At 43.6% G+C, this 22643-nt stretch overlaps 1 protein-coding gene across 4 annotated transcripts in view; it reads left to right on the top strand.

The window, feature by feature from the left end:
* ANLN (anillin actin binding protein) overlaps positions 1-22643 on the top strand; it is a 321192-nt gene that overhangs the window by 148139 nt on the left and 150410 nt on the right. For all 4 annotated transcript variants that reach the window (XM_033930208.1, XM_033930207.1, XM_033930211.1 and 1 more), the window contains exon 12: positions 12427-12562. In XM_033930208.1, the coding sequence (XP_033786099.1) occupies positions 12427-12562 (136 nt within the window). The remainder of the gene's footprint in view (positions 1-12426; positions 12563-22643) is intronic.

The following is a 22643-nucleotide window of genomic DNA, read 5'->3' on the forward strand; positions in this document are numbered from 1 at the left end:
ATGGCCTCACTGAACTAATTAAAATCCAAAGGTTCCCCTGATGTTTTGTATTGTCCCAAGTTGCTCTGTGGTCTGACTGATCTCACCTAGCACTGTAGGTCTCCTACCCCCCCTCCCCCCCGCCGCGCAGCGGAATCCCGCTACCCTCGCATCCTTTCATCTCTCCCTCCCTTCCGGAGACCTACATCTACATACCTCCCTCCAAAGAGCGGCGTCAGCAGCACTCTAAACAGGCTGCTTTACGGCCTTCTCCCACCGGGGCCTTCTGTGTGCCGCGTTGCTGATGACATCAGTGATGCGGCAGAGGGAATACCCCGGCGGGAGAAGGCGGCGAAGCAGCCTGTTTAGAGTGCTAATGATGTTGCTCTTTGTAGGGAGAGATATAGGTTTTGCGGTTGGAGGGTTAGCAGGGTTCAGACAGGAGGGAAAGATGGGAGGATCAGCAGGGGTTCAGCTCCGTGGCGGGGGCAGAGGCATGGAGAGGGCGAATGGGGGGGAAGCACTGCTACAGGCGAATCCAGGGACTAGGGCTTATATTAAGACCTACCCTGGAAATCATTCTAGGGCTTATTTTCGGGGTAGGTCTTAATTTTAGGGAAACACGGTAGAAGACGTGTCTGCTCTTGCTGCTGTTTCATGTGTCCACCTCAGTCTTAACTTTTCTACAGATGTGATTAAACCCTTATTGTGTCACAGTTTGCCATAGCAATAAATGTTAGCTTTTTTGTCTTGATGTGAGCTCTTTATAGGCCTTGTGCTCCCAGCTGGAATTTGTCACCATCAAGTTGTTTGACTTTGCTTTGGCTATTTTTCTGGATGATATGTACTAAGAGAAGATCTCCATTGGCTTTGAGTTGTTCTTGGTGCAACAGGGCCTTTTCTTTACTGGAACATGGTAGATGACAGCAGATAAAGACTCGAATGGTCCATCAAGTTTATTGTATATTTGATTAATCGCTTACTCAAATTTCTAAGCAATGCACATATTAAAATTGTATACAATTAAAAGGGCATCAACACAGAAGATTAATCAGACTGTACATGCATAACATAAGGACTAACAGTACGAATATGTTAAAAGGAAAGGATGGGTAAGAAATACATATCGCTGATAGAAAAGAGAACAATTCTGGGCAAGAATCAAAAGCTCTGCCCAGTATTGTGCTTAGGTTCCAACTACTGAAGTCTCCATCAATGCTCACTCCAGCCCATCTATACCATCCCAGCTATTGACACCCTCCCCAGCCCATCCTTAACCAAATGGCCAAATAAAGACACAAACCGTGCAAGTCTTCCCAGTACTGGCCTTAGTTCTTGACTATTTACTATTATTTTCTGATTCTAGATCCTCTGTGTTCATCCCACGCTTTTTTGAACTCCGTCAGCTCACCGCCATCTCTCTCAGGAACACATTCCAGGCATCCACCTCCCTCTCCATAAAGAAGAATTTTCTTACATTGCTCTTGAGTCTACCACCCCTCAATCTCAAATTATGTCCCCTGGTTTTACCATTTTCCTTTCTCTGGAAAAGATTTTGTTCTACGTTAATACCTTTCAAGTATTTGAACGTCTTAATCATATCACCCCTGTCCCTCCTTTCCTCTAGGGTATACATATCCAGGGCTTCCAGTCTCTCCTCATACAATCCAGCATGTTTGCAACCTATCCTTGAAAACTGGTGAGGTACCAGAGGACTGGAAATTGGCGAATGTCACACCTATCTTCAAGAAGGGATCGAGGGGTGACCCCGGGAACTACAGGCCGGTGAGCCTGATTTCAATTATAGGGAAGATAGTGGAAGCTATGATCAAGGACGGCATTTGCGAGCACATCGAGAGGAATGGCCTACTGAGAACAAGCCAGCACGGATTCTGTAAGGGAAGGTCGTGCCTAACGAACCTTCTGTACTTCTTTGAGGGAATAAGCAGTCGGGTGGACAATGGGGAACCCATAGACATCATTTACCTCGATTTTCAAAAGGCTTTCGACAAGGTGCCACATGAAAGGCTGCTTAGGAAGCTGTGGAACCACGGGGTGGGAGGGGATGTGCACAGATGGATCAAGCACTGGTTGTCGGGTAGACTGCAGAGGGTCGGAGTGAAGGGCCAATATTCTGACTGGCGGGGAGTCACAAGCGGTGTGCCACAGGGATCGGTGCTGGGGCCGTTACTCTTCAACATATTTATCAATGACCTGGAAAAGGAGGCAAAGTGCGAGGTTATAAAATTTGCAGACGATACCAAACTGTGCGGTAGAGTTAGGTCCAGGGAGGAGTGTGAGGACCTGCAAAGGGACCTGGACAAGCTGGAAGACTGGGCAAACAAATGGCAAATGCGCTTTAACATGGAAAAATGCAAGGTCATGCATATAGGGAAAAAGAACCCGTTGTTCAACTACAAATTGGGGGGGGGCATTGTTGGGAAACGACAGACTTGAGAGAGACTTGGGTGTGCTGGTGGATGCATCACTGAAGCCATCTGCACAGTGCGCAGCAGCCTCGAAAAAAGCCAACAGGATGCTGGGCATCATAAAGAGGGGCATAACAACCAGGACGCGGGAAGTCATCATGCCATTGTATCGAGCGATGGTGCGTCCACATCTGGAATACTGCGTTCAGTATTGGTCGCCACACCTCAAGAAGGACATGGCGGTACGTGAGAGAGTCCAAAGGAGAGCAACGAAACTGGTAAAAGGGCTGGAACACTGCCCATACGCCGAGAGGTTGGATAGGCTGGGGCTCTTCTCTCTGGAAAAAAGGAGGCTCAGGGGAGATATGATAGAGACCTTCAAGATCATGAGGGGCATAGAGAGGGTGGATAGGGACAGATTCTTCAGACTGAAGGGGACAACAAGTACGAGGGGGCATTCGGAGAAACTGAAGGGAGATAGGTTCAAAACAAATGCAAGGAAGTTTTTCTTCACCCAAAGAGTCGTGGACACTTGGAATGCGCTACCGGAGGAAGTGATCAGGCAGAGTACGGTACAGGGATTCAAACAGGGATTGGACGGATTCCTGAGGGATAAAGGGATCGTGGGATACTGAGGGAGGAGCTGGGATGTAACACAGGTATAGAAAGCTAACCAGGTAATAAGTATAGAAACCCAACAGGTCGTGCATGTGCAAGACCGGAGGGTTAGGACTGCGATGGGAAGATAGGACTTCAATGAGAAACCAAGGTGGCAAGGGAGCCCCTTCTGGTGATTCAGACAGGTCGTGACCTGTTTGGGCCGCCGCGGGAGCGGACCTATGGTCTGACCCGGCGGAGGCACTGCTTATGTCTTTTGACACAAACCTCCTATCATTTTCGTTGCCTTCCTCTGGACCGCTTTGAGTCTTCTTATGTCCTTCAACAGATACAGTCTCCAAAACTGAACACAGTACTCCAAGTGGGGCCTCACCAACGACCTGTACAGGGGCATGAACACCTTCTCTCTCCTATTCTCTTTATACAGCCCAGCATCCTTCTGGCAGCAGCTACCACCTTGTCGCACTGTTTTTTTCACCTTTAGATCTTCGGACACTATCACCCCAAGGTCCCTCTCCCTATCCATATATATCAGCCTCTCACCTCCCAGTATATACAGTTCCTTCCAATTATTAATCCCTAAATGCATTATTCTGCATTTCTTTGCATTGAAATTTAGTTGCCAGATATGATCCGCATCAACCCTGAGACAGGGGCAAAACATCGATCCAGAACGACGGCCATGGCACTGAACTTCCGAAAAGAGAATTATGAAGGGATGAGACTCATGGTGGGGAAGAAGATTAAGAAGAGGATAAACACTGTAAAAATACTAGAGCAAGCATTGTCCCTTTTTTTAAGGACTGTCACTGAGGTGCAAAATCTATATATACTGCATATCAACAAGGGATCCAAGAGGAAAAAGAACAAGGAACCGGCATGGCTCATTGTAGCGGTGAAGGAAGCAATCGGAGACAAGAAGACTTCATTTAAGAAATGGTAAAGGTCAAAAATGGATGAAAAATGAAAAAAAGCACAAACATCATCAAAGCAGGTGCCATTAGGCGGTAAGAGGGGCCAAAAGAGACTACAAGGAAAAAATAGCCAGAGGCAAAGAACTTCTAGACATTCTTTCGATATATTAAGGGGAACGATCTGCGAAGGAAGCGGTGGAGCCGTTGGATGACCATGGAATAAAGGGAGTGCTAAAGGAGGACAAAGCCATCGCCGACAAACTGAACACGTTTTTTGCGTCTGTATTTACCGAAGAGGGATATACACAACATACCGGAGCCCAATAGGCAGGAAACGAAGACAGGAAACTGACAGGGTTGATGGTGGGTTTAGAAGAGAGATGAAGGCAGATGATAGGCTTAAAAACGATAAATCCCTGGGACCGGATGGCATCCATCCGAGGGTAATCAGGGAACTGAAAGGGGCTATAGCTGAATTACTTCAACTAATAGCCAATCTGTTGATCAAATTGGGAAGGATTCCAGAAGACTGGAAAGTGGCGAATGTTACACCGATCTTCAAGAAAGGTTCGAGGGGATATCCGGGAAACTACAGTCCGGTAAGTCTGACCGGTACTGGGAAAGATGGTAGATGTGCTGATAAAGGACCACATCGTTGACCACCTTGACGAACACAATCTGATGAGGAACAGCCAGCATGGCTTCAGCAAAGAAAGATCTTGCTTGGCGAATTTGCTACACTTCAAGGGAGTAAACAGGAAGATAGACAAGGGTGACCCGGTCAACATTGTATATCTGGATTTTCAGAAGGCGTTCAACAAAGTTACGCATGAACGACTACTTTGAAAAATTGTGAGCCATGAAATCGAGGGTGAAATACTCATGTGGATTAAAAACTGGTTGGCGGATAGGAAACAGAGAGTGGGGGGTAAATGGACAATACTCAGACTGGAAAAGCATCACGAGTGGAGTGCCACAGGGTTCAGTGATTGGACCAATGCTCTTCAACATATTTATAAATGACCTAGAAATTGGTACGACGAGTGAGGTGATTAAATTTGCAGACAATACGAAGGAGGATTGCGAAGACATGCAACGTGACATAAACACACTTGAGAAATGGGCCGCGACATGGCAAATGAGGTTTAACGTGGATAAGTGTAAGGTGATGCATGTCGGTAACAAAAATCTTATACACGAATACAGGATGTCTGGTGCAGTACTTCGAGAGATCCCTCCAGGAAAGAGAGTTGGTCGACAAGTCAGTGAAGCTGTCCGTACAATGTGTGGCGGCGGCGAAAATGGCGAACAGAATGCTAGGAATGATTAAGAAGGGGCTCACGAACAGATCGGAGAAGGGTATCATTCCTCTGTACCGGGCCATGGTATGCCGTCACCTGGAATACCGCGTCCAGCACTGGTTGCCGTACATTAAGAAGGACACAGTACTACTCGAAAGAGTCCAGAGAAGAGCGACTAAAATGGTTAAGGGGCTGGAGGAGTTGCCGTACAGTGAGAGATTAGAGAAACTGGGCCTCTTCTCCCTTGAAAAGAGTAGACTGAGAGGGGACATGATCGAAACATTCAAGATAATGAAGGGAATAGACTTAGTAGATAAAGACAGGTTGTTCACCCTTTCCAAGGTAGAGAGAACGAGAGGGCGCACTCTAAAGTTGAAAGGTGATTCCATACAAACGTAAGGCAGTTCTTCACCCAGAGAGTGGTGTAAAACTGGAACGCTCTTCCAGAGGCTGTTATAGAGGAAAACACCCTCCAGGGATTTAAGACAGTTTGACAAGTTCCTTCTGAACTAGAACGTATTCAGGTAAGGCTAGTCTGTTAGGGCACTGGTCTTTGACCGAAGAGCAGCCATGTGAGCGGACTGCTGGGCATGATGGTCAACTGGTCTGACCCAGCAGCAGCAATTTTTATGTTCTTAGACCATTCCTCTAACTTCTGTAGATCCTTTTTCATGTTTTCCACTCCCTCCTCAATATTACAGAATTGGTATCATCTGGAAAAAGGCAGACCTTTCCTTCTAACCCTTCTTCAATGTCACTCAAAACATATTGAACAGGATCAGTCCTAGAACCAAACCCAGAGGGACTCCACTCCTCACCTTTCCTTTCTCCGAGCGACTTCCATTAACCACCATCCTCTGGCGTCTGTCCGTCAACCATTTTCTAATCCAGTTCCTAACTTCAGCCCTTCAAGTTTGTTGAAGAGCAACCTATGAGGAACCGTGTCAAAGACTTTGCTAAAATCCAAGTAAATGACATCTAGCATATGTCTTTGATCCAGTTATCTGGTCACCCAATCAAAAAATTTAATCAGGTTCATTTGACACGATTTACCTTTAGTAAAGCCATTCTGCTTCAGATCCTGTAACCCATTAGATTCTAGGAAGTTCACTATCCTTTCTTTCAGCGACACTTCCATTATTTTCCAACAACCGAAGTGAGGCTTACCGTCTGTAGTTTCCCGCTTCATCTCTGTGACCACTTTTGTGAATAGGGATAACATCTGCTCTTCTCCAATCTCCTGGAACCACTTTCGTCTATAGATATTTGTTGAACAAGTCTGTAATAGGACCCGCCAGAACCTCTCTGAGCTCCCTCAGTATCTTGGGATGGATCCTGCCCGGTCCCATTTCTTTGTCAACCTTCAGGTTTTTAAGCTGTTCGTAAACAATTTCCTCCATGAAAGGCGCAGAATCTACTCCATTTTCTTGTGTAACTTTGCCAGACAACATCGGTCCTTTTCCAGGATTTTCTTCCATGAACACATAAGAACATAAGAATTGCCGCTGCTGGGTCAGACCAGTGCTCTAAATGAGTCCAGCCTCACCTGCGTACGTTCCAGTTTAGCAGGAACTTGTCCAACTTTGTCTTGAATCCCTGGAGGGTGTTTTCCCCTTTAACACTCTGGAAGAGCATTCCAGTTTGCTTTTTCCTCATCACTTTCCACATATCAGTTCCTAGCATCATTTTTCATCTTTCTCCTTTCACTAATATATCTGAAAAAAAATTTTTGTCTCCCTTTTTTACATTTTTAGCCATGTGCTCTTCCGTCTGTGCTTTTTCCAGATGTATTTCTCTTGGCTTCTTTCAGTTTCACCCGGCAGTCCGTTCTGTACTCCTCTTCTTGAGTTTTTTAATATTTCATGAACGCCAACTCTTTTGCCTTTATTTTCTCCACCACTAGTTTGGAGAACCATATTGATTTCCATTTCTGCTGCATGCGGTGCCTGGGATCTAATCATGAATCCCTCTTTGTATATTCTGTTCAGATGTCAAGAGGGATTCATAGCACAGACAAGCAGAAGAAAAATCTTTTCAGTGATGAGAACAGTCCATTGACATCTACATCAGATGCTGAGAATGCATTGCATGGTGTCTTACCCTTGACATTGAGCATTGGCAGAGCTCACTGGGAGCAGTCATTGTCCAATTCCAATTGGAATAGGAAGAATTTGTCCTCATCCTTGTTGATGCTGAGAGCACACAATGCAAGGTATTCGGTATAGGATGAGTGTCTCCCCATCAAAGTGTGGCACTGATGTTGCAAGTGTTCATATAAAGAGCACTTTGATTGCTTATCATTTGCTATCAGAGAATGAGATCCAGATGGGTTATTTTCACTCTTAATGTTATGCTAACGCCCTTATTGATGGCAGAGTGCTGCTTTTATTGACATGATGATCAATATTCCATCTTTAGGATTATTAGGCTGTGTGCAATTTCTTTTTTCATGTGAGCAATTATGTGGTTCTAAAAACCAGATTTGCAAGTATTTTTCATAGGCTGTTGAAGAATGTTATTGTTGTAAAGACTTTAGAAGGCTTCAGGGTTCAAGAAGCAAAAGATCTTGTCCTCTTGGAGAGAGACTTGAACATTGGCATAGTAAGGGAAAAAGACTATTTCTTGTAAAATCCCACTCTGTTCCTGGACAAGTGTGTTATTTTCCTATGGTCGCCAGACAGCTTGTAACGAATCCTTAAAAACCGTGTTTTCAGCTCCTCCCCTCATATCTCAAGACTACCTCCAAGGAATCCAGTTTCTTTTTGCTTGTCTATCATGTTTATTATTTTTTAAACTCAGTTTTTTTGTTCACAAATTTGTCCTTATGCTGCAGAGATTCTCTCTCAAGTACAGCTCTGCCTGTGGAAGATTATAGGCTTTGCATAAAGCCTGTTTCCAGGGAATTGGTTGCCCCTCAGTGCACTTTGGTTTAGGGCTCGCAGACCATTCCCTTGGAACTTTGCTCACCCCAGGTTTGTCCGCTAGTGGCTCTGAGCTCAGGCTGCGTAGCTCCATGGAGGTGTTCCAGGATCGGAGCTAACTGTGTTCCTCTGCCTGGTCGTGTGCATGGTGTGGCCAAGGGTTGTGGAGGATCCCAGCCATGGGTCTTCCATGCTTCCAGACCAGAGTAGATTGAGTGCCTCTAGCTTCTCATTCAGATGTTTCCAGGTTCTGAAGGGAGCACTGAGTCTCTGCCCTCCAGTGAGACTACTATTTCCAATGTGGCATCTTTAATATCATATTATGGGCCTTCAGTAGGGCTCAGTATGAACCTTTATCGGAAGTGTCTATTATGGATCTGACTGTGAAGACTGTGTTTTTGGTCACAATCACTTCAGCTAGGAGAAGTGTCCAAACTACAGATTTTACCTTGCAGAGAACTTTTTCTCAGATTCATAGAAATAGGAGTGTCTTTGTGTACCATGCCTTCCTTTCTGTCGAAGGTGGTTTCAGCAGTCCATGTTAGTTTGTTTATTTATTTATTTAAGATTTGATATACCACTCCTGCATTTTACTGACCTAAGCAGTTTACAAAGTACAGTGGGACCTCGGTTTACGAGCATAATTCGTTCCAGAAGCATGCTCGTAAATCAATTTACTCATATATCAAAGTGAGTTTTCCCATAAAAAGTAAGGGAAACTCGCTTGATTCATTCCACCTCTCATCCCCGGCCACCGGCGCTGCTCCCCCCCACCCCCGAGGCTACTGGTGCGCTTCCACATCTCCCTCTCCTCCCCATGAACCGGTATGGCTCCCCTGCCCGCAAACATTGCCCCCCCTCGTGAACTGGCATTGCCCGCCCAAACTGAAAGCTTACCCCCCCCTCGCCCAATGTGGTACCGGCACGCAGCACCAACCCACAGGAGGTGCTGGTGCCCGAAGATCATGCCTCTCCTCCGACTGGGCCTTGAGCATCTGCGCATGCTTAAGGCCTTCTGGCTCCCGCCTCTTTCTGAGATTCTCAGAGAGAACGAGAGCCAGAAGGCCTTGAGCATGTGCAGATGCTCAAGGCCCAGTTGGAGGAGAGGCACGATCTTCGGGCAGCGGCACCTCCTATGGGTTGGTGCCGGTGCCACATTGGGGAGCAAGCTTTCAGTTTGGGTGGGGTATGCCAGTTCAAGTGGGGGGAATGGGGGCAATGCTGGTTCATGGGGGGCAGGGTTTGCGGGCAGTGGGACTCGCAAATCGAGTCAATGATCGGTTTGTGAGTCACGATTTGCGAGAATGTTTTGCTCATCTTGCAAAACACTTGCAAACTAGTGCACTTGTAAACCGAGGTTTGACTGTATCGAACTAAAATGAAATTGCTGTATTTTTTGCTCCATAAGACGCACTTTTTTTCCACCCAAAAGTGGGTGGAATGTCAGTGTGTCTTATGGAGCGAAGATACAAATTTTGACATCCCCCATACCTTTTTAAAACTTCCCCCATTGTAGCTTTTTAAAACACATCCATGGATTCCCCCGTACCTTTTATAAACCACTTTTTAAAATGAACCCCCCCAGCCCGTCTAAATAGAAATAATGAATGAAGATAAAAAAATTAAAAATAAAACAAATTTAAGAGAGAAAAAAGCCTCTGAAGCGGCCTGATAGCAAACAGTCATATTTTAGTGCAGGTCTTAATACAACTCCCAGCACAGCACACTTCACAGATCTACCACAGGCAGAGTTTGAGAGCATCAAAGAAATTAACATTTCTAAAACATATCTACTAACACTGTTATATGAAATAAATAAATCCAAATCAACACGAATCAGTAAAAATTAATACAAATTAAGGCAGATTGCGGTCCCCATTCCATTATTCAATTTGGAAGAGCCATTTGAAAAAAATTTGCTTTTAGATGTCTCTCTAAATTTTGAAATGATTCTTCTTTCCATAACTCTACTGGTAAATTGTTGCGCAATATTGGAACCAAGTAGAAAAAAGCACCATTTCTGGTTGAGGTAAGGTGAGCCTTTGAGATATGAGGTACAGCTACTCTATTGTCATTTAAAGATCTCAACGAGCGACTAGGTATGTAAAATAACATTAGATTAGACAGACATAATGGTTGTAGCTCAAATAATGCCCTATGTGCCAGCATCAGGATTTTAAATTTAATTCTAAATTCCATTTATAGCCAATGGAATTTCAAATATAATGGAGTTACATGATCATAGATGTGTGTGCGACCTAACAGCTGAATTGCTGCATTTTGTACTGTTTGTAAATGTTTCAAGGGAGGTTACCTGTGTTTACAGCCCACAGGTGAAAAGAAACAGGACAATGTTTTGAGGTTGCTGGATGTGCAGAGGATGCTTCTCTGCTATCTTGAGGTGACAAATGATTTTAGACTCATTGACCATCTGTTTGTCTTATCCAGCTTTAATTGTCGGGGAAGAACAGCCTCTAAGGCTTCTATCTTCCGATGGATTCATACGTCAATTTCTTTGGTAAACAACCAACAGTTGTTTCTGTGGTAAACAACCAACAGTTACCTTGAAAGCTCACACTTCCAGAAGTGTGGCTTCTTGGGCAGAATCCAGGGCAGTGCTGCCTGATGAAATTTGTAGGGCAACTTCATGAAGTTTTACAGAGTGGGCATATCAGTAGAAGCAGACGTGGCATTTGGGTCCAAGGGATGAAAGTATGGCATAGTTGTTAGAGCTACAGCCTCAACACCCTTAGATTGTGGGTTCAAACCCCGCGCTGCTCTCTGTGTCCCTGGGCAAGTCACTTGATTCTCCACTGCCCCAGGTACATTAGATTGTGAACCCACTGGAACAGATAAGGAAAATGCATGGTTGTATAACTACAAAAATGCAGTATACATTTCCCAAACCCCTTTCCCCCCTTGCAGGCTCATCTGTCCTGTGTAGACTCAAGGGATTGCTCTGGTATGTTCCATCCATAAGGATTGTATGCTATTTGCACTGGAAGGAAGGATTAGGTTCCTCAGTAATTCTCTTTCTGTAGAACAGCATATGATTCCTTATACCCCACCCTGTCAGAGATAGATACAGCCAGCACTGAATAATATTCTGGGTTTAATTTCTGATGACTTGCCTCTTATCAGCCAAAAGAGAAGAATTGTAAAGCAGTGGGTTAGAGTTCCACTGCTCATTGCACGCTGCTTTCACAGTGCTATACAAGTATTAGTGCTGGTTGCACACAGGTAGGTGGTGAGTTGATTCCACCTTTAGTTTTGTAATTGCAATGGTTTTTTACTGGGGGGGTTGCTCTTATTAGAGAGCAGAGAAACGTTAACATCATTGGGGATTCTCCCAAAACCCTCCTTGTGTCTTATTTTAGGAATTATTGCTTGATTTGGAATGGACTGGAGAGAGGACACTTCCCAGGGAGACAAGGAGGCGGACCTGAGAAAAATGATTTGATTCCTTCTGCAATCCAACTCGCGAGTTGGGGTACACAACCCATCTGTAAAGAATCATATGCTGTTCTACAGGAAAGAGGATTATCGAGGTAAGAACCTAATCTTTCCTTATGCTGGTTACACAAGGTGGATATGATTTTTCCAGTGTTTACATGTGAAACATAGATCTCTATTCCTTCTAATAGTGGCGTCTAAAAGGTCAATGGAGTTACACTTCTTGGAGTATGGAGTGGGCAAAGTGCTGGAAATGTTCCTGGTTTTTCTAGGGCTCTCTAAGATTAGCCAGGAAGAAGTAGCCTTTTTGGATATGGAGATGTCTTGAAAGGAAATATCTAGTTCTAAGAGCTAAAGTTAGGCAAGGCCTTCAGTGTTTGATAGTTAAACTTTACAAAAAGTATTGAAAGGTCTTCCTCAGTATGCTCACCATTGGCTTAGACTTTATTGCTGTTCTGAAGGAGCATGCCCTGGCCCACCTGAGATCAATGGGCTAGTGCTATAATTCATATGGTAGAGTAAGGACCTTACTGTTGCATATCATGCCACTCTAGTTTTCTGCTCAACATTAAGCTGTTAGCGAAAATGTGGTTGAGACTGGCCAATTGGATTTTAAGCCAGAAGATCAGATAAGAGAATATGTGGAAGGTGCTGCATCTTTCTTGGAGACCAAGGGTGGGCAAGGCACATGTGACACTTTTTGCTATTAATGCTGAAAAAAATCATTTATAAGAATTAAATTACTTTGGATGCAAACTCATTAATTTAGAAGGTTTGTTTTCAAAACCTTTTGTCTTTTAAACAATACTAGATTCTGAATGAAGAGATCAACTTACAGCAGAATGTAATTCATCAAGCTAGCCAAGCTCTGAACTGCTGCATAGATGAGGATCATGGAAAGGGGTCACAGGAAGAAGCAGAGGCGGAAAGATTGCTTCTGATTGCAAGTATGTTTAAGCAAGCAATTTTTTTTCCCTTTCTTTTTTAATTTTAATAGTTCACTTAATTCTCTGAAAAATGGGAACTGGCTTGCCTACTGAGGGAAGCACAAAAACTGTCAAAATCTGTTTTTAGTTGCATTTGCAGCCAGGCCTTCGCTACATATTTTTCTAGAAAATCTGAGTGAGATTTTCCCACATACTGGAGGACCTGCTGCTCTTCAATTTCTTCTGATTATATACAGAGGTATAATTTAAAACTGCTACTTAAAAGACCTGCAGTTTTTAGGTTTTGGTTTGTTTCATGTGTGCGCCTTTCTGTCTAGGGTGGATACGTCAACAAGCATTTTGCTACTGCAGTTCTGTCACCTGTATCTTAACAAGGACCACAAACTGACTCTAAATCTGAAAACAGTTTTCGTCTATCACATCCTGTTTTTACGTTGTCAATTTGTGTTTATATCATTTTCATTAAAGACGCTACTGTGATGATCGGTAGTTTACTGTTTCCATAACACAATATTGCATTTTAGGACGGCTCATCGATAACATACCAGTAATTTGAAAGTTTATACTAAAAAGTTATTGTGCTGCTTTTTCTACCTATTAATTTTTTTTGTCTAAAATATTATTATGAACAGATGAGGTTGTGTTAACCATCCTGATAATTTCTGTTTTGTCTGCGGACAATTTACTGCACAAAGATCAGTGAAAAAGAATCTGTTCAGCAGACTTCAAAGTACATACAAGCATTATTTTGACTGTAAAGTTGGTGACCAAGATATAGCGTGGGCACCTCTTGTGTGCTGCGCTGTCTGCTATTCTGGATCAACACAGTGGCTGAATGGGAAATGGAAGAAGATTCCTTTCGCTCTACCCATGGTGTGGCATGAACCAACAAATCGTCACTCAGACAGTTATTTTTGTATGACAAAAATTGCTGGATTCACAAGAGGAATAAATCAAAAATTGTGTATCCTGATTGCCCGTCAACAATTAAACCTGTTCCTCATGACTCGGGGAATCCAGTTCCAATTCCTCCTTCCACATCTGTAGCATAATGTGCCAAAAGTTCAGATGAAGAATGTGCCTCTGCTGCTGTGAAGGATTTGTATGAACCTGAAGTGGATGAAAAACCACCTCACCTGCTAATTCAAGAAGATCTTAATAATCTGGTTAGAGACTTGTCACCATCAAAGGAGAAAGCAGAATTGTTGGGTTGAAGGCTGAAGCAATGGAATCTTTTAAGGCAGCACACCAAAATATCTTTTTTCCGTGATTGTCACACTATCCTGGCTTCCTTTTACCAAATGGAAGGAAACATTTGTTTTTGTACTAATGTTAATGGTCTCGTGCATGAACTGGGATATGAACATGTTTCTGATGAATGGAGACTATTCATTGAGTCAAACAAAGCAAGCCTTAAAGTACTTTTACACAATGGAAACCAGAAGCCATCTGTTCCTGTTGCTCATGCAGTTGGGTTTAAGGAAATGTACGAGTTGATGGAGACATTTTTAAAACTTTCAGGCTATGCAGATCACCAGTGGAACCTCTTTGGTGATCTCAAAGTTGTTACTTCTTCCGGGCCTGCAACTGGGGTACACCAAATACATGTGCTTGAACAGTCGTGATGATGCCAACCACTACAGGCAGAAACAATGGCCAAACCAAGATGAATCTGTACCTGGCAGATACAATGTGAAGCACCTGCCATTAGTACATTGTGAAAAAATTTATCTTCCAGCATTTCACATAAAACTGGGTCTGCTGAAAAATTTTATCAAGTTTATGGACAGAAATGATGATGCATTTCAGCACCTAAGAAGTACATTTGGTTTTGAGAAAAGTGAAGCCAAAATCAAAGAAGGTGTTTTTGTTTGATCTGAAATCCATGAACTGATCCTTGATGATACATTGAAACAGAAGCTGAACTCAGCTGAATCAGCAGCATGGGAAGCATTTGTGCTGGTTGTTCAGAATTTTATTGGTAATCACAGATCAGAGAATTATGCTGAGCCTGTGGAGAACATTCTGACAGCGTATCAGCTAACGGGTGCCAGAATGTCACTTAAAATGCACTTCGTACATTGTCACCTCGACTTCTTCCCACCCAATCTTGGTGATGTCAGCGATGAGCATGGGGAAAGATTTCATCAAGGTGATAGAAAGCAGATATCAGAGAAAGTTCAATCCCAATATGATGGGATACTATTGTTGGTTCTTGTAAAGAGAGACAAATTTACAGTACAAGCGTAAAAGCAAGTGTGTCAAACATTTCTGAACATGCTGATATCACTTTTGTGTGAGTTGAGAGGCGTAAATATATGCTGTTAACATGTCTCCTTATTGTCTTTGTGTTTGTTTTCAGACTAAACTCCTTAACATAAGTTTGGGATACAGATCATACTCGCAATATTGTGTTGATATGGCAAACTGTCTAAAAAATTGTACCGTGTATCTTAGAAACCTGGCTTGCTAGCTGAATTTCAATTACAGATCTGAAATCAGTGTCATTAAATTAACTAAGAACATTTCTTAAGTTCTCAGTAGCAAAGAAAACCTTTTTCTTTTTTTTTTGTTGACCAGTGTAATCAGATTTCCAATGCCAAAAAAAAAAAAGCATTTTGACCAAAGGGTTATTCTCTACTTGTGAGTTTTTAAAAGTAATAATCATCTACAGTTAAGATGTGCACACATCTTAGTGACGTTGATAGTGAGGTGGACAGCTTTTCAACTCCCCAGACCTTGTCTCATTGGGCAGTCCCCATCTCCTCTGTTTTTCCTTCTGCAGTCAAGTTGAGAAGGTTTCTTGTCTTCTGCTCTGCAATTGAATTACTATTTTTGGGTTTTAATCCGTATTGCGAGACTTCATGGTGCCCCAGAGGTTCCTAGGATTTCTGGAACAGCTCTGAGAGAAGATGCAGCTTCTAGTTCAAAAGGTTATAGCTGGGAGGGGTGTGTGTGCAACACTTTCGTAGGGAACCTACCTAGCTGGTATACATTAACACTTAGAATAGCTCAGGATGCTCAGGATTTGGCATCTCCTCCCCCCCCCCCATGCCTTTTCCACACTCCTTCATTTTCTTTCTACTTCCTCCTTTTGCTCTCTGCCAGGGACCTCAAGCCCATTCTTGGACCTCCCAATCAACCTTTATCCTGCTCATGGAGGTCACACTGCAATGTAACCAATGTTATTTCTGTTCCCCTCCTCCCCCTTCCTCTCTGCTTCTCTCTTGTGCTTTGTGGAATGCCCACTTTGTCTCTAACAAGCTTACCTTCATTCTTGACATATTTATCTCTTGTACTTTCCACCTGCTGGCACTAATCGAGACCTGGGTCTGCTCTGAAGACTATTGTTTCAGTTGCCACCCTGTGTCATGGAGGCTACCTTTTCTCACATACACTTCACCTAGTTGGACATGAAGGTGGTGTTGGGCTATTACTTTTCATGAAACTGGAGCTGACATGGACTATGTTTCGGCTGTAGAGCCTGAATTAGGAGTCATTAGTGTTAAATCTTGTAATTTTTCTTGAACTTCTGCATATTGCTGGGTTGCTTTAGAATCTGGGTCTTGATCCTAAGTTTTTTTTTTTTTTTTTTAAAGCAATTTTCTAATTACAATCAAACAGGATACATACAGCTTGAATAGATCAATGTAACATAATAACAACTCATAAAATCGGGAAAAGCAATTATTAGATATTTAGTCCACAATATTAGAGAAGATCAACAGGAAATAAACTCAAGTAGGATAAAACAAAACACCGAGAAAGCGGCGTAAATCTAAACATTATCGGCTACAATTGCTCCTCCTCCTCTCAATTCAATAAATAGCTGTTTGGGTTCAAAAAATAAGTAATTCTTCTTTTGATAGGTAATAAAACATTTTATTGGAAATTATAACAAAAATATTCCACCCAAAGCCAGAATTCTTGGCCTTAATGCCAAGAACTCCTTCCTCTGCTTCTGGGATTTTTGAGCCATATCAGGAAATATACGAATTTTGGCCCCAAAAAACTGATCATTCAAATGACGCAAATACAAACGCAAAACATAATCGCGCTCATTTTCCAATGCTAAAGTAACTAATAGAGTTCTTCTTTCAGTTACCACCTCCAGTGAACTCTCTAGGAAGGTTGTCAGATATAAATCCCCCCTTTTATTTCCTTGAATCTCTTTAGGAGTAGAAGCCTCCACAGAACCTTTTAACTGTAAGTAATTAACTCTAACTATTGGAGGTAAATTATCCAGTGGGATACACAATATTTCTCTAAAATATTTTCTAACCATCTTCATAGGAGATATAACTGGAGATTTAGGAAAATTCAAAAGTCTCAAATTATTCTTCCTCAACTGATTTTCAAAACTCTCCATTTTTCTAGTCATATAAGTTATTTATTTTAATAGTCCAATATTTGTTCCATTTCAGAGAGTTTTGTCTCCTGTTTCCCTAAATTCTCTTTCATTTGAGCAATATCTACTTCTTGTTGCTCAACCTTGGAAAAGACTTTTCCATAATCAGTAGATAAAGTAGTAATAGATAGTTTAAGATTAGCATTTATAACAGATATAGCTTGCCATAGTGCCTCCAAATCAATTTTTGCGGGTCTATCCAATTCTCCAAACTGCAAGCTGACTCTGCCCGAAGCACCTCTTACCTCCAACCCGATGTGGGGCAAATGATTTTCTCCAGACTCGCCCTCCTCCACCAGGATCCGAACTGGGCTCCCTCCTAAGCCAGAAAATGTAGATTCCATCCTCAGGAACGACGCTTCCAACTCTCCCACCACCGATGTGCTCCTGCTGCTCAGGGCTCAAAGACGCCCCTTCTGACTGCACGGGGTCGCCCAACATCTCCAGGCATCCCCCCAAAATAGGAGCCACAGACGCGCCTGAGCAGGAGAATGCCTTCACTACAATCGCCTGGACCATCCACTGCTAGGTTCCCGGCATCACCGGAGGGACAATGCGGGCCGCTCCCTTTCTCTTCCCCATTCCAAAAGGTAGGGGAAGATTACTCAGCGGACTCATTGCGGTTCAGTAGTGGAGCCTTCTCTCAGGCATCCACTCCCAACGCCATCTTTGATTGATCTCCCTCTGTTAAGTTTCTTAATGATTCAATGGTAGATCCCATGGGGAGACTCGCACAGATCCAGATTCAAGTTCAGCTTGGTCCCTGGGAGCTTGGCTCACCCTTGATATATCAGGCACTTGTATGCAGGCTGAATGGCCCCATGTTGGTGGTTGCCAGCTGCATCTCTCTCCCCCCATCCTCCAAAGACACCTAAGGGGCTAGAGGGGTTGATGGTTTCAGGCTGTCAGAGCCTGTCTAAAAGCCAGTGAATTCATCATTGAAGAGGGGGATGGGTACCTACCCAATTGAAAAAGTCAGTTATTAATCCTTTTCCAAAAGTTGAGAAAGTAGAAAAAGGAGATTATAGTATGCACAGACTGGTTTCAAATTTATCTTTGATGACAAAAATTCTGGAAAAACTAGTATTGAATATGAATATGTAGACAGAAATAGGTTGTTGCATAGTACGAGGTCTGTTCAAAAATTTCAGGACTGATTCTGAATATGTAGACAGAAATAGGTTGTTGCATAGTACATTGATCCGGATAGAACTTGCCTTTCTTCAAGAAGGCTTGGAAATGGAGCTTGCAGTTGATTTCCTGAGGGTTCAGATAATCGGACTTTCCTGCTTTGGTCCTATGCCCCTGCCCACATCTGGATGTGGTCGGGTTTCTGAAGAGCAGATTACGGCTATGCCCTCCTTTTGGCGTTGGCCGTTCCCAACTTGGAATATCAATCTAGTTCAGTTCACTTGATAGTTTACCCTATGAACTGTTAGACTGCTTCTTTGATCTCACCATCAAGTTGGTCCTCTTGGTGGCCATTATGTCAGCCTGCAGAGTTTGTGAACTTGTCTTTGTCCTGCAGAGATCCTTTACTTCGGATTACAGAATCCAGTGTGATCCTGTGTATTGTCCCCTCCTTTCTTCTGAAGGTGATCTCTAGTTTCCACATCAACCAGGCAAAATGTTTGCCAGTCTTTACACACTCTGGTTCGAGCAAACATGACAGGATGTTGAAATCGTTGGAAGTGTACAAACTTTTGCTGAGGTACTTGAGATCATGAACGAGTTTGTTTTTCCAATCATCTGTTCGTGCTGGTTAATACAGCCTGTAAGGGTAGGCAGGCTTCAAATGCTACCCTTTTCAGATCAATTCACATTGCTATTTCATGCGACTATATTGGAGCTGGAAAATAGCTTCCTCTTTCGGTAAAGGCTCACTCCACACAAGGCATTGCTTCTTCAAGGGCAGAATCTTTGGTGGTTTCTGCAGAAGAGATTTGTTGATCTGCCAGTTGGTTCTCCTTGCATACCTTTACGAAGTTTTACAGGATAGACGTGGCAGCCAAGCAGAATTCTGCTTTTGGATCTTTAGTTCTGGTAGCAGTCTCATCAGTCCCACCCTGACTTTGAGGGACTGCTCTGATAGGTCCCACTTGTCCAATAATAGTGGGATTGTACAAGAAGGAAAAACTAGGTTTTACCTTTGCTAATCTTCTTTCTTGTAAATCCACACACTATTCCTGGAACCCCCCCTTGTAGTTGCTGATTTGCCGATTGTCTACCTCAATAATTACTGATAAGTTGGACGTCTCATTCTTTGACCAGCCTTACTAAGTTTGACATCCGAGCATATTGTACACTTTGCTCTGAGGGGTTTTGGCAAATGTGCCCCACACTGTTAGTGGAGGCTATGTTCATTGTTTTTCTTATTTTATGGTTTATTGTCAAATATATTATTGAGCTTAACAAGGGATGATACAGAAGCACAAAGCAACACTGAAAATAAGCTCACTGTTTAACCGCACAAAACCCAACATGAAGTGAACACCCCACTCCCAAACCCCACAGACCCCAGGTGTTCTCTAACAGTGAAACAGCAAAGGAAACCAGCCGAAAATCAAAGAATAAACAACCGCCCAAGAACAGGGTACACGTAAAAGGAACATAACTTACCACCCCAATCCCCAGTTTTTCTTCAAGCCCAGCCCAAATGAACCAATCAAATAAAAAGGGGGCAATTATATGCAAAGCAGAGAACAACTGGAAGACAAGGACTTGGAATTAACCGAGGACATAGAGAACATCACTTTACGAGGGGACACTGTACTGTTAGGGGACTTCAACATGCCCGATGTAGATTGGAACACACTTTCTGCTACAACCAGCGGCAGCAGAAGGCTATTAACATCCATAAAGGGGGCACAACTTAAACAAATGGTATTAGAACCCACAAGGAATCAGGCGATACTGGACCTAGTACTCACAAACGGAGAGAGCTTCTCGGAAGTCTCGGTAGGCAATACGCTAGCCTCTAGCGACCACAACATGGTATGGTTCAACCTCAGGAAAGGTCACACTAGTTTGTACACGTCAAGAAAGATACTCAACTTTCGGGGCACTGACTTCAAACTCATGGCAGATTTCGTCCACGGGGCACTGCAAAACCAGGCTGAAACCAAGGACGTGGAGGCGATGTGGTCAACCATGAAATCTACCCCACACAAAGCAACGAACCGCTACATAAAAACAGTGAGCAAACGACGAAGAAACAACAGACCCCAATGGTTCACTACGGAGATCTCGAACCTCGTCAAAAGTAAGAACATAAGCAGTGCCTCTGCTGGGTCAGACCAAAGGTCCATCCCGCCCAGCAGTCCGCCCCCGCGGCGGCCCAACAGGTCATGACCTGCCTTAATCACCAGAAGGGGCCCCCTTGCCCCCTAGGTTTCTCATCGAAGTCCTATCTTCCCATCAATGTCCTAACCCTCCGGCCTTGCACCTGCATGACCTGGTGAGCTGTCTATACTTATGCAACACCCCAGCACCTCCCTCAGTACCCCACGATCCCCTTTTCCCTCAGGAATCTGTCCAATCCCTGTTTGAATCCCTGTACTGTACTCTGCCGGATCACTTCCTCCGGGAGCGCATTCCATTTGTCCACGACCCTTTGGGTGAAGAAAAACTTCCTTGCATTTGATTTGAACCTATCTCCCTTCAGTTTCTCTGAGTGCCCCCTCGTACCTGTCGTCCCTTTTAGTCTGAAGAACTAGCATTTATTTCCTACAAACAATCTGGGACAAGGGAGGCTAAAGTAGACTATATAGCCAGATCTAAAGCGGTAAAAACGACAGTCAGAGAGGCCAAACTTCGAATAGAGGAAAATATAGCAAAGAACATTGAAAAAGGAGACAAATCTTTCTTCAGGTATGTTAGCGACAGAAAAAGAAACACAGACTGGATAGTACGCCTTAGAAAACCAGAAGGGAATTATGTTGAATCAGATTCTGATAAAGCAGAACTTCTAAATGAATACTTCTGCTCAGTCTTCACCTGCGAGGCACCGGGGTCTGGTCCACAGTTGAAGAAAAGGCAAAGTTCGGACGACCCGTTCCGGAATTTCAAATTTACACCCAGCGATGTTTACCATGGATTATCAAAACTCAAGGTGAACAAGGCCATGGGACCGGACAATCTACACCCCAGGGTGCTCAAAGAGTTGTGTGTTGTCCTAGCAGAACCGTTATCCGTGCTCTTCAATCTCTCCCTAAGTACGGGAAGAGTACCCTTAGACTGGAAAACGGCCAACGTCATTTCACTGCACAAAAAGGGTTGCAGGACAGAAGCTGCAAATTACAGACCAGTGAGTCTCACATCTATAGTGAGTAAACTCATGGAGACACTAATTAAACATGAAATAGATATGATTCTGAGCAAAGAGAATCTACGGGATCCCCACCAACACGGATTTACCAAGGGTAGGTCCTGCCAATCCAATTTAATTAGTTTCTTTGATTGGGTCACCAGAAAACTGGATTTGGGAGAGTCCTTAGACATCGTGTACTTGGACTTCAGTAAAGCTTTTGATAGCGTTCCACACCGTAGGTTATTAAGCAAGATGAAATCACTGGGATTAGGAGAAACACTAACTGCATGGGTCAACGACTGGCTAAGTGGTAGACTTCAGAGGGTGGTGGTTAATGGCACCCTCTCCAAAACATCGGTAGTAGCCAGTGGAGTGCCGCAGGGCTCAGTGTTGGGCCCAATCCTTTTCAACATGTTCGTAGGAGACCTGGCTCAGGGGCTTCAAGGTAAAATAACATTATTCGCAGATGACACCAAACTGTGTAACATAGTAGGTAATAGCACTTTGCCCGACGGTATGGCACAAGACTTACTCTTGTTGGAACGTTGGTCCTCGACTTGGCAAATTAACTTTAGCGCTAAGAAATGTAAGGTCATGCACCTTGGCAGCAGAAATCCGTGCAGAAATTACACCCTAAATGGTGAGACCTTAGCAAGGACCACAGTAGAGCGCGATTTAGGAGTAATTATTAGTGAAGACCTGAAAACTGCCAATCAAGTGGAGAAGGCTTCATCCAAGGCTAGACAAATGTTGGGCTGTATCCGTAGAAGTTTCGTCAGCCGGAAGCCCGAGGTCATTATGCCATTGTACAGAACCATGGTAAGACCTCATCTGGAATACTGTGTGCAATTCTGGAGGCCACACTACTGTAAAGATGTACTGAGAGCGAGTCGGTCCAGCGTATAGCCACCAGGATGGTCTCAGGGCTCAAGGATCTCTCATACGAAGAGAGGCTGAATAAATTGCGGCTGTACTCTCTCGAGGAACGTAGGGAGAGGGGAGACATGATTGAGACATTTAAGTATACCACCGGTCGCATCGAGGAGGAAGATGATATTTTCTTTCTTAATGTACCCTCGGCCACAAGGGGGCATCCGCTAAAAATCAGGGGTGGGAAATTTCATGGCGACTTCAGGAAGTATTTCTTCACCGAAAGAGTGGTTGATCATTGGAATAGATTTCTTGTGCAGGTTGTCAAGGCCAGCAGCGTGCCAGATTTTAAGAATAAATGGGATGCGCATGTGGGATCTCTAAGAGGGTAATAGTGGGGGGAGAGTCATCGGAATAGGCAGACTCGATGAGATATAGGATATCTGGGAGAATAAATTTAGGGAAGGGGATCTTTAGTGTGGGCAGACTAGATG

Source organism: Geotrypetes seraphini, chromosome 2 (genome assembly GCF_902459505.1).
Source record: "Geotrypetes seraphini chromosome 2, aGeoSer1.1, whole genome shotgun sequence".
In the NCBI taxonomy this organism is placed as follows: Eukaryota; Metazoa; Chordata; class Amphibia; order Gymnophiona; family Dermophiidae; genus Geotrypetes; species Geotrypetes seraphini.